Source organism: Phacochoerus africanus, chromosome 11 (assembly GCF_016906955.1).
Source record: "Phacochoerus africanus isolate WHEZ1 chromosome 11, ROS_Pafr_v1, whole genome shotgun sequence".
Classification (NCBI taxonomy): Eukaryota; Metazoa; Chordata; class Mammalia; order Artiodactyla; family Suidae; genus Phacochoerus; species Phacochoerus africanus.
In genome coordinates this window covers 35,692,580-35,705,789 of record NC_062554.1, presented here as the reverse complement: position 1 = coordinate 35,705,789, position 13,210 = coordinate 35,692,580, and the positions used below count along the sequence as shown (strand labels likewise).

The window sequence follows — 13,210 nt, the reverse complement described above, 5'->3', positions numbered from 1 at the left end:
TTTAGGCAGAGAGGGATAAATAGTATTGAGGAGAATGCCAAGTTTGAGTGAGCAAGATCCCATGTGGTAGGAAGCACCTTCTCTTCTGAGCCAAGAGGGAAGTAGTAAAGATGTATACAAATATAGGTAAATAAAGAAGAGGTGGCAGATAAATAAGAAAGGGAGCAAATTACTGATCTTGTTGCTTGTTAGTTCTTTTCTTTTGCTTTTTTAGGGCCATATCCGCAGCATATGGAAGTTCCCAGGCTAGGGGTAGAAGCAGCTACAGCCTCTGGCCTACATAGCCACAGCAACACAGGATCCAAGCTGCATCTGCAACTTACACCACAGCTCATGGCAACGCCTGATCCCTGACCCACTGAGTGAGGCCAGGGATTGAACCTGCATCCTTATGGATACTAGCCTGATTGCATCACAATCAACTCCCTACTGATCTTGTTTCTGCTTGATGTTCTTTGTTTCCTTTGTGAAGTAGAGGAAAAATCATCATCTGAGAAGACAGCTTAGGGGTAGAAGTAGGATGGAGGAATTGAGGAAATAGTGTAAATTTGAAACAACTTTGGTTAGATAATAAAAGAAGCAAATAAATTGCTGGGAAGAGTTGAGGATCCATGTGAGGTTGGAAAGCATATCTTGACTTTGTCAAGATCTCTTTTATTTTTTTCTTCTAACTTCTGAAGTCAGCTTTGTTTGGGTACAATTTACATATAATAAAAACTCTTTATTAAGTATACTATTTAATGAACACACCTGTTTTTTTTTTTTTGACTGTTCTTTGCAGTTTATTCCAATCATTCTCCCTCATCGATATGATATTTCCTGAGTTGGTTAATTTCCAATTTCTTTTTTTTTTTTTAAATTATTTATTTATTTTTTTTTCCCACTGTACAGCAAGGGGGTCAGGTTATCCTTACATGTATACATTACAATTACATTTTTCCCCCAGCCTTTCTTCTGTTGCAACATGAGTATCTAAACATAGTTCTCAATGCTATTCAGCAGGATCTCCTTGTAAATCTATTCTAAGTTGTGTCTGATAAGCCCAAGCTCCCGATCCCTCCCACTCCCTCCCCCTCCCATCAGGCAGCCACAAGTCTCTTCTCCAAGTCCATGATTTTCTTTTCTGAGGAGAGGTTCATTTGTGCTGGATATTAGATTCCAGTTATAAGTGATATCATATGGTATTTGTCTTTGTCTTTCTGGCTCATTTCACTCAGTATGAGGTTCTCTTGCTCCATCCATGTTGCTGCAAATGGCATTATGTCATTCTTTTTTATGGCTGAGTAGTAGTCCATTGTGTATATATACCACATCTTCCGAATCCAATCCTCTGTCGATGGACATTTGGGTTGTTTCCATGTCTTGGCTATTGTGAATAATGCTGCAATGAACATGCGGGTGCACGTGTCTCTTTTAAGTAGAGTTTTGTCCGGATAGATGCCCAAGAGTGGGATTGTGGGGTCATATGGAAGTTCTATGTATAGATTTCTAAGGTATCTCTAAACTGTTCTCCATAGTGGCTGTGAACACACCTGTTTAACCCTGCCAGTTAAGACACGAAACGTTGCCACTCCTCATAAAGTTCTTCATGGTTCTTTGCAGTCAGTCCTTCCTTTCCCCCGTCTGGAATTGGTCAACCACGTATCTTCTTTGGCACACTATAGTTTAGTTTTCCCTGTGCTAGAATTTTATATGACTGTTCAGTTACAGTTGGCCCTTAACAACATGGGTTTGGACTGCACAGGTCCATTTATACCTACATCTTTTTCAAGAAATTGTACTGTACAATCCATGGTTGGTTGGTTGGTTGAATCTGAGGATGTTTTTTCTAGAAGCTTTGTAGTTTTGGATTTTTTGTTTATCAGTGATTCCTTTGAGTTAATTTTGTTTATGGTATGTAGTAAGCATCAAAGTTTAGGTTTTTCCATGTGGATTTCCACTTGTTCCTGTGTCATTTGTTGAGAAGGTTAACCATTCTTTAAATTGCTTATTATGCTCCTTTGTTTTACTGCTACTATTACTACTACTATCATTATTATTTTTGGCTGTGCCCACAGCATGTGGAAATTTCTGGGCCAGGGGTTGAACCTACACCACGGCAGCAACTGAGCTGCGGTAGTGACAATGCCAGATCCTTAACACACTGCTTCTCAAAGGAACTCCAGGCTCCTTTGCTTCAAATGCAATTGAACATATACATCTGTGAGTTAATTTCTAGACTCTGTTCTGTTCCATTGTCTTGCATGTCTCTCCTTGGTGAGCAAATGTGCTGTCTTTTTTTTTTTTTTTTCTTTTTATGGCTGCAGCTGTGGCACATGGAAGTTCCCAGGCTAGGGGTTGAATGCGGGATCCAAGCCACATCTGTGACCTACATCACAGCCCACGGCAACACCAATCCTTAACCTACTGAGCAAGGCCAGGGATCGAACCTGCGTCCTAATGGATGCTAGTCAAATTCATTTCCACTGAGCCACGATGGGAACTCCTCTTTCTAGCCTTTTCTGTGCTTCGGTTTGGGTACATTTTGTTGCTCTGTCTTTAGGTTCTAATTCACAGCCTTTTGTAATATTTAATTGGCATTTTCCCCATTCATTAAAGTTTTCATTTCAGTTACTATATTTTTTACCATTAGAAGTTTCACTTGGGTCTTTTTTTATGTCTTCAGTTTGACTCTTGTTCATGCTTTCCTTTCCTTGGGCATATTTATAATAGGTGTGTCAAAGTTCTTGTTTTCTATGTCATTATCTTTTATTTCTTGTTCTGTTTTGATTAACTGATTTTTTTTCTTGTCTTCGGGTCCCATTTTCCTGCTTTTAACGTCTAGTAATTTCTAATTGGATGCTGAACCTTGTGAAAGTTATGTGGCGACTCCTGGATATTACCGACTTCCTTTAAAGGGTGTTGCATTTTCTTTTGGCGGGGAGTTAGTTACTTGTGCATTAGCTTAATACTTTTCAAGGCTTGTGCTTAAGTTTTGCTTGTGTACCTCTGGAATAGCCAGTACTTTGGGATGGTTTAATAGCCAGTACTTTTGGGATGGTTTAGCCTTACTAGTAAAACATGCTGAGTCCTAACTTCTGTGATTTCTCTGCTGTTTGTCCTACATATTCAAGGAGATTTCTCCATTCTGGTTGGTAAGAACTAGAACATTTTCTAGCCTTTTGTGAGCTCTGGGGATTGCTCTGCTTACAGTGCTCTGGTAACTGTTCCTTCCATGGTAGTTATTCTTTGTATAGTCTTGTGGATTTGCAGCGTTAAGTATGTACAGTTTGGTATTGAGTTAAAGACTACAGGAGTTCCTGTCGTGGCTTAGTGTTTAACGAATCCGACTAGGAACCACGAGGTTGTGGGTTGGACCCCTGGCCTTGCTCAGTGGGTTAAGGATCTGGCATTGCTGTGAGCTGTGGTGTAGGTCGCAGTTCGGATCCCCTGTTGCTGTGGCTGTGGTGGAGGCCGGCAGCTACAGCTCTGATTAGACCCCTAACCTGGGAACCTCCATATGCTGTGGGTGCAATCCTAGAAAAGACCAAAAAAAAAAAAAAATGCTGCAGGTCTTACATAGATTTCTGGAGTTCTTTCTCTATGTAGCTTCCTTTTCATGGATACTCTGTTTCAGCCATCAAAGTTAAAATTGTTTTCTTAGCTCAGTGAGATTGTCACATTGGGTGTGATTACCTCTCGCACCATGGTCTAGAAAGTGCCACCGGGCATAAAGCAGTAGAGTGTAATTGTAGCACTCATCCCATTTGTTTCCATTTTCTCAGGGATCATAGTCCTGCCCTACTGAGATGCAATGTCTAAAAATAGTTATTTCTTCTATTTTCTATTTTTAGTTCCATTTCTGTGTATTTCTAGTCTGATGTGGCTTTTTTTTTTTTCATGGCTAGTGCAGCCATGAAACTATCTTAGTTCCATATTTAAGTTTAAATGTTAGGTGGGATTAGGAGTGTGTTTAATTATGATGGACATACGTGAGAAGAAGACTCCTGGGAGATGTCTTAGGGCAAGAGGCACATTGATGGTTTATGAGTTCTTCAAGGTAAGATAGAGGATTGAAACTAAAATCAGCATGAGGACTGATGTCCTAGCATGGGGAGAGGGAAACGTAAATCATGTTTAAGTGATGATATGTGTTAATAATAGAGAAAATTTGCAACAAAATTAATAGCAAGGGGATGGAGGCAGGAGAGTTGTACAGAATAGTCCAGGTATCATAGTTGTGTAAATGAATACCAACTGTATCACTGATGTTTTTTTCATTCAGTGCCTGGTATTTAATGCTTAAATGCAGGCTGCTGCTTAAATTTTCTGACTAGGTCTATTGGAAGAGTAGAAAAAGTAAATTCAGTTAATTTTCATTCACATTCATTCAATGCCAGTTCTTTGCCATACATTTTTTAGATATTGGGAGAAATAAATATATGGATTTTTTTTCCCCTGAACAATTTGGGAACTCAGTTTCTAGTTAGATAGATACATAATTTCAGTATGTTATTTCATGATGCCATGGCATTTCAAGGTATTGAGGGAAGGGGAATTTCATATGCAGGTTTATTCAGGAAATGATGCTTGATTTGAGACTTAAAGGACAGGTAAGAATCAGCCAGGTGCATAGAAGTGTGTGTGCACAAGGAATTGTGAGAGAAAAGAGCAACGGCATGGATGTAAGAGATAACATGGTGTAAAATTGTGTGTGTGTGTGTGTAAATATGACTATAAGCAACTTAACAGTGTTAGATTATAAAACAAGAGGAGAATGAATGGAGATGAAACTAAGAGTTGATGGGACCTTGAAAACTAAGAAGTTTGATTTATTCAGTGGGACTGTATCATCTAATTAGGTTCAGTTGTATTTATTAGAAAACCACAGAATAGCCATGGTTACTATAAAATGTATAGAACGTAAATAGCTAACTTTTCCTTCATATAAAAGAAATCAGGAGTTCCCGTCATGGTGCAGTGGTTAATGACTACGACTAGGAACCATGAGGTTGTGGGTTCAATCCCTGCCCTTGCTCAGTGGGTTAATGATCTGGCGTTGCCGTGAGCTGTGGTGTAGGTTGCAGACGTGGCTCGGATCCCGCGTTGCTGTGGCTCTGGCGTAGGCCAGGGGCTACAGCTCCGATTGGACCCCTAGCCTGGGAACCTCCATATGCCGCAGGTGCGGCCCAAAGAAATAGCAAAAAGACAAAAAAAAAATCAGGTAAGTAATTTAGTGCTAGTGTGGTTGTCTGGGATCAAGGCTGCTAGTGTTTCTCCACCATTATTTTTAAAATGTTGCCTCTTAGTCTAGATAACAGGAAAGAGGATGCTCTCTTTATTTTAACTTCCAGAAAGTCCTACATAATTCCTTCATTTCCATCTCTTTGGAGACTTGATCATAGGGCTTTATTCTCCAGCAAGGGAGATACCTTACATATCCAAATAAAGTTGTGTTCTATTGGTAAGAAATAAAAGGGAGAACAGTAGTCTTTGTGATAGGGAATCATAGAAGAGGAGTACTATGGTCAGATGTGTCCTTTTTATTACTCTAAATATATTTAGGGTGAGGATTGAGGAAGGAAAGGGAGCAGAAAAGACTGGAGTTCTGGAGACTAATTTGGTTATTCCATTTGTCTAGGTGAGAGATAAGTTGATCTGATCTTGGGCTGCCGCTTTAGGAATGGAGAGAAGGGGATTTATATTAGTTGAAACTCTTGGTTGTAGATAAACAGAAACCAGATTTAAATTGGTTTAACCCCCCACCGCCCCGCAAAGGTGGGCATTTATTACTAGAGTGCAAAAGTCTCACAGGACATATAGGAGTGCAGCTGGGTTTTAGGAATAGCTGGGATTAGTCATGAATGATTGTTTTTTGTTTTTTGTTTTTTTGTTTTTTTTTTTTTTTTGCTATCTTCCTTTTTTCCCCCCCTGAGTTCTGTTTTTGTGGGTTTTTTTTTTTTTTGATACAGATTAATTTTTTGCTGGATTCTATTCCTAATAACAGAAATGATCTCTACCAATGCCTTTCCAGTTCTCCTTAGTTGTAGAGTAAATCATTTAAACTTGATTCCAAATTCCTGGAGAGTGACTTAAGATTGAAATGAATTGGTTCACGTACCTACCTCTGAAACAGTCAGCTTTGGCCAGGGATGTAGGTGAACATCCATGGTTATTATTTGGGGTTCACTGTATGGTATAGTTGATAATTATTTTGGAAACGAGAATAGTAGGTTTAGATGGGAGGGATAAGATGATCCTGAGATTCCTGACTTGTGGGTGGTTGGTGATGCCAGGTAGCTTAATTCAGATATACAGAAGGAAGAATAAATATTGAGGAAGAAGATGATAGGTTTATTTTTTTGTTCTTATTGCATTCAGCATGGCTTTCAAATATTGTAGGCAGTTGTTTAAACTGCTGAAACAATGGATAGATCGATTACAAAGGTATCAGCACAGTTAGTGGTAGTTTAAGCCATCATGGCCCAAGGAGAATGTTTAGAGATTAAAATGTAGAGTGGGCGAAGAATGGAATCCCAAACAGCATCGATATTTAAGGGTGAGAAAATGAGGAAGAGTGTACCTACAAATAATTTTGATATGAAAATATGTAAATTTGAGAATGTTACTTACATGCTAAATATTCTTAGAGCTCTGAAGATGAGTGGGTTGAGGCTGTTCCCACTCAGACTTCTGTCAAGGAAAAGGCCTGGAAAGTGAAAGATGAAAGGTCAGAAAAAGAAGATAACCAAGTTATTCAGGTAAGCCACTTGATTTTAAGTAAAGAAGTATGAACTTACAAAAGTAGATGAATGTTAAAATGAAAGATTATTATAATTCTGGAGAAAAATTAGACTTAGTAAACAATATACTTTTATGAGTAATTTTAGCAATAATGCTATTTGCTGTGCCTTTGGACTCCCATTCTTCTCCTGTGAGAAAGTAGGCCTGTATCCCTCTTGAAGTCCCTCAGGGTTTCCTGTCTCTGGTTATTGGTAGGAAAGTGGCACTTTTCCCCTTATCTACTTGAAGCTTTGTGCTGTTAAGTCTCTTTGACCTTTCTACACTTTCTACTCAGTATAGTTCAGTCACAGTTTTTCTTTTCCTTCACCTTATGCCATAATTTTCTTAGCAATGTTTATAGTTGAATAGTTCACAGATTTGAGGTTATAGTTCATATGGCTGAGAAAGAATGCTGTTAGAAACAGTAGAAAAAGAAAAGTGAAAAGAACTAATGTTTGAGTGAGTGCCTCTTGTGCATCAGGCATTGGACTAGATGCCTTAAGTCAACTTTCTTATTTCCTTAAAACATTCCTGAAAGGTAGGTATTTTAGCCATTTCTATAGGGGAAAGAAGACTTAGAGGGACTAAGAAACTTGCTTCAAGTTATACAGCCAAATGAAATTTAATCCAGGTTTCATAAGTCTCTGATTTATTACTAAGTGTTTAATGTTGTTCTAGTTAGTTTAGATTGAAGTGACTACTTCTTTTTTTCAATTTATTTTCTATTAGAGTATAGTTGATTTATGGTGTTGAGTCAATTTCTACTGTATAGCAGAGTGACCCAGGCATATATATATATATATATATATATATATATATATATATATATATATATATATATACATTCTTTTTCTCATGTTTTCTTCCATTATGGTCTATCCCAAGAGACTGGATATAACTCCCTGTGCTATACTGTAGAACCTCATTGCTTATCCATTCTGAATGTAATAGTTTGCATCTATTAACCCCAAAGTCCCAGTCCATCCCATGAAGTGACTACTTTTTTTTTTTTAACAGAGGGATGAATGGATGACTGTTGATTTTATGTCTGTTAAAACCGTGTCATCATTATCACTGAAAACTGAAAAGGAAACTAAAAGGAAAATAGAACAAGAGAAAACTAAAGCACTTGAACAGGTAAGAAAATATTTGAAATGCTTTAACTTTCTAATTTGGCTTTAACTGAAAAGACATTTATATAAATACATTTTCACTTGTAGGGTGTTACTTTTTGTAATGTTTAATAAAATGAGTGGTAGCAACTATGAAATGTGATACAAGTTCTTTTAAAATAAGTTATCCTTATGAAATCATTTTAAATGTATATTATGTTTATAAATCTCGGACATATATGGTTGTGTACATCCGTACTTTGGTTTATAGTTTAGATTTATGAGGGCTTAGGACTTGAACTGTGTTACCTCTAGTGGTCTGAAAATCTTCAAGGTAAGAATAAAAAGTATTTTTAAGTCAGTAGTTACTTGATGTGATTGGCAGATGTAACTACGAGTTGCTTTCTAGAAAATTACACTGTCAATTTAGGCCTCATACGTTTCCCAGAAACAAGTTATATGGGATTTAAGGTCTGTGGGATACATGAAAATGTAAGGCTGGTTTGTGAATGAGAGTCATCTGAAACAGGAAACAACAAAATCAGACCCATAAAACATTTATCTGTTGAAATATTTAATAGCTTTATATAGTAACAGTAAACATAGATAATATGAATAAGGGATAAAAGATTAATACAAAGATGAATTTCTTTTCCTCTTTTTTTTTTTGTTTAGGGCCACACCTATGGCATATGGAAGTTCCTAGGCTAGGGGTCGAATCTAAGCTGAAACTGCCAGCCTACACCACAGCCACAGCACATCCAAGCCACATCTGTGACCTACACCACAGCTCACAGCAATGCCCAATCCTTAATACACTGAGTGTGGCATCCTCATGGATACTAGATAGGTTTGTTACTGCTGAGCCATGACAGGAACTCCATAACAAAATAAATTTGAGAAAGAGCCAACAAGAACTTTTAGAAATGAAAAATATTAGAGTTGAAGTTAGCAATAAGAACTGGTGAAACAACACACTGAATATAGCTGAAGACAGAATTAGTGAACAAGGGGTTAGTCTTAAAGAATTTACCTTAAATGCAGCATAGAGGGACAAATAAATGAAAGTTATGAAAGATTGGTCATGAGAGTCTTTTTTTTTTGGCCTTTTTGCCATTTCTTGGGCCGCTCCTGCGGCATATGGAGGTTCCCAGGCTAGGGGTCGAATCGGAGCTGCAGCCACCGGCCTATGCCAGAGCCACGGCAACACGGGATCCGAGCCACATCTGTGATCTACACCACAGCTCATGGCAACGCCGGATCCTTAACCCACTGAGCAAGGCCAGGGATATAACCCACAACCTCATGGTTCCTAGTCACATTCTCTGACCACTGAGCAACAATGGGAACTCCCCATTATTATTTCTAATAATTATCTTTTTTCGTTTTAAGAAGCATTTTCTGACCCCCACGTCAAATTGGATGCCCCTAGTATGTGTATCTATAGCACCCTTTACTTTCATGCCACTGATTTCTTGTCTTTCCCCTTTCTCTAGACTATAATTTCTTTGATGGCAAGAACTATGCCTGTCCTATTCATCATGGCCGCAGTGCCTGGCTTAGTGCTTGAAACATTGTGGACACCTGAATTGTGACTAGGCAACTGTCATCTCTTTCCAGATCACTGCCACAACCTTCTGATTGGTTTCCTCCTTTTTGGGGGGGAGGGGGCACACCCGCGACATATGGAAGTTCCCAGGCTAGGGGTCAAATCAGAGCTGCAGCTGCTGACCTACACCACAGCCACAGCAACATGGGATCCGAGCTATGTCTGTAACCTACACCACAGCTCACAGCAATACTGGATCCTTAACCCACTGAGTGAGGCCAGGGATTGAACCCGCATCTTCATGGATACTAGTTGGGTTTGTAACCCACTAAGCCACAAAGAGAACTCCCAGTTTCCTACTACTTTTTTTTTCTTTTTTCTTTTAGGGCCGTATCTGCAGCATATGGAAGTTCCCAGGCTAGGAGGCGAATCAGAGCTACCGCTGCTGGCCTATACCACAGCCACAGCAATGCCAGATCCAAGCCACGTCTGCAACCTACACCACCGCTCATGGCAACGCCAGATCCTTAACCCACTGGGTGAGGCCAGGGATCAAACCCTCATCCTCATGGATACTAGTCAGATTTGTTTCCATTGCACCACAGTGGGAACTCCCCAGTTTCTTACTTCTAATGTTGCTCTTCTCCAGTCATTTCTCCCCTCTGAAACCAGTTTGCTCTTTATCTAATACAAAGCTGATCATCTTTATGATTACCTCATAGAGGAATCATAAAGCCCCAATAGCAGTTTAAAGTGGCTCCTGTGGCCTAGTGCCTGATTATTCCACAACCTCATCTCTTACACTCTTCATTCATGCTTCTAAATTTTAACCAGTCTGAATTACTTTAAGTTCCTTAAAAGTGCAGTGCTTTCTCTTTCTTGTAGGTTTTTATGAATATATACTTTCATTCTAGAGCATCTTAATATTCTCTTTCCTCCAAAAAGAAACTGGCTAATTCCTGCTCATCTTTAGGTCTTATACTACTCATATTACTTCCTCTAGAAAGTCTTTGATTTGTCAGCATGAGAGGAATTTTAATTGTGTATGGCTTTAACATGGTATTTCTATCTTCAAACCACTTATAGTTATTTGTATATTGTCTATATTTCTCATTATCTTATAATCTGGCAAGGGCTGAGCTAGGCATGTTGACTCATTACATCTTCTGTATTTAGCACAGTTCTGATTCATGGGAGGCATACAGTAAAAGCATCGAATGAATGTTAATTTGGACATTATTTTCTGCAGGTTACAAAAGAGCATGTCCTAAGAGTGTTTAAACTATTTCCCCAAGGTTACAATTGTTAACTGAGCCTCATATTTAATTTATTAATATATTTTATGGTGGGGTTATTTTAAAATTGTGACCTCAATGTTTTGTTCTAGTCCAGACTGCTGGAAAGAGAATTGAATCCATACTGGAAGGATGGTGGGACAGGTCTTCCACCAGAAAACAGTAATGCGTCATCAGTTGCTAAAGGTATCTTTATATTTTGGTTGTAGCCACACAGACATTTCTTATAACTTGGTATTCCTAAGAGTTTGTTAGTAGGTTGGCAAAATGTATTATAAATTCCAAAAATAATAATCCAGATCAGATTTTGAGATGTATTAAATCTAAATTTTATCACTAGTTATTTAAATATTTCTACTTGATGCTGTGATTTTGCTCAAGTCTGGAAATATCTATATCTTTGTGTATATTTATTAAACAGTGTTATGTATTGACTCTCATGTGAAATTTGTGTGTTTTCATATTACGAGCATCTAGGGATTATTACTGAAGGTTCAGTTTACATATGGGAAAGAATTGATAAAATATTTGCAGTTTTTTAAGGCCTTACTTAAATTACTAGTACTTCGGAGGATTATTTAAATCATAATATGGCAGTAAATTGATTAAATATTTTTATATTTGGTAATGTTTTCATATTTCAGTTTATATTTTTAGTGAATTAAGGGTGCAAAGCATGGTTCTGTAAAGATATCATGTTTTGGTATTGTTACATTCCATAACAAGATGTAAAAAGTATTAAGGCTTGAAGTTTCATGAAAATGATTTTTTTTGTTGTCCTTTTGTCTTTTTCTAGGGCCTCACCCGAGGCATATGGAGGTTCCCAGGCTAGGGGTCCAATCAGAACTGTAGCCACTGGCCTACACCAAAGCCACGGCAACATGGGATCTGAGCCTTGTCTGTGACCTACACCACAGCTCATGGCAACGCTGGATCCTTAACCCACTGAGCAAGGCCAGGGATCGAACCCACACCCTTATGGTTCCTAGTTGGATTCGTTAACCACTGAGCCACGACGGGAGTTCCTGATATATTAATATTAAAGATGTGATTTGATGTCTTCAGAAATTCTTTGCCAGCATTTATAAAATTTGTATTGACCTAGGATAGGGCTGTTCCTTTCTGGCAGATGGAGACAAAAATATTTAAGTTCATGTAATCATGCTTTCCACCATAATTTAAAAAATACTATATGCCAATTAAATGTTACATTGACAATTCAATAAAGTTTATTTTATTACAGTTAACATGGTATATACATAGTTGTATTATAAATTGTTGTCTTTTAATCTTAGTGATTTAGCACAGAATATTTTCCTGCTGTTTGTACATAGTTTATTTTTATTTTAGCCATTTGCCAGATTCTTTTGTATTTTATGAGAGATGTCCCTGGAGCCACCTTATAGATTTCTTTATAAGTTGTACTTATTAGTTTTACCGAAGTTATTAGTAACTATAACATTTTCTTTATTGCCTTTCAGCATGGGCAAAAATGTCTCTGCTGTGCTATGTAATGGTAACTGTAGTCATACATGGGTCTCTTTGAAATACTCTTTTTTAGAAACTTAAAAGTTTGGGGAGCCTAAGTGTGCCTAGTGAACCATTACTTTGTAGGGCTGATTTTTTTTTTGTCTTTTTGTCTTTTTTGTTGTTGTGGTTGTTGTTGCTATTTCTTGGGCCACTCCCGCGGCACATGGAGGTTCCCAGGCTAGGGGTTGAATCGGAGCTGTAGCCACCGGCCTACGCCAGAGCCACAGCAACGCGGGATCCGAGCCACGTCTGCAACCTACACCACAGCTCACGGCAACGCCGGATCGTTAACCCACTGAGCAAGGGCAGGGACCGAACCCGCAACCTCATGGTTCGTAGTCGGATTCGTTAACCACTGCGCCACGACGGGAACTCCAGGGCTGATTTTTTGATCCAAGGTTTTACTATCCCTTTAGTCAGAGGATAGTCAATAAATTCATCTGTGGGGGAAACTTAGAATGGGCAAATCCTGTCTGAGTATTTGTAGTCGGCGGTTTCTTCACTGATTGGAGAAGACCCAAGGTTCTTCCTTACGTATCTTTCAGCTGGCTGATCAGTAGAATCGAAGACACTGGGAGAAAAATGCACTTACATAAAGGCTTTAGAGAGCCTTTCTCTCTTCCCCTTCATATCATACTTTGGTCATTTCCCTTTTTCATTTTTATTTTGAAGGAGGAAGAATGACAAAGTTTCTGTCTGTCAGAGTTTTAGATCACAGAGTTGAAATTAAGTTTTAAAAAAATGTTCTGCAGGTTTTTCTGCATATGCTGATAATATAGTCATTCTGTTTAGGTCAGTGGTAGGGTAGGAACTGTGAGACACCTAGAAATGTTATAACAGTAGTAGTAAGTAGATATTTAGAGGCAGTATAGTGTTTATATTTAAGGACTTAGACTTTGGAGTTTGACTTCTTGGGATTAGAATTTTGGGATTTCCACTTACTAGTTTTCTGATTTGGAAAC

General features: G+C 38.3%; 1 protein-coding gene across 1 annotated transcript in view; it reads left to right on the top strand.

Moving 5' to 3' along the window:
- Nucleotides 1–13,210, top strand: part of CWF19L2 (CWF19 like cell cycle control factor 2) — a 94,547-nt gene that overhangs the window by 14,454 nt on the left and 66,883 nt on the right. The window contains 3 exon segments of the mRNA XM_047752561.1: nucleotides 6,630–6,740; nucleotides 7,780–7,899; nucleotides 10,811–10,904. Of these exon segments, the coding sequence (XP_047608517.1) occupies nucleotides 6,630–6,740; nucleotides 7,780–7,899; nucleotides 10,811–10,904 (325 nt within the window).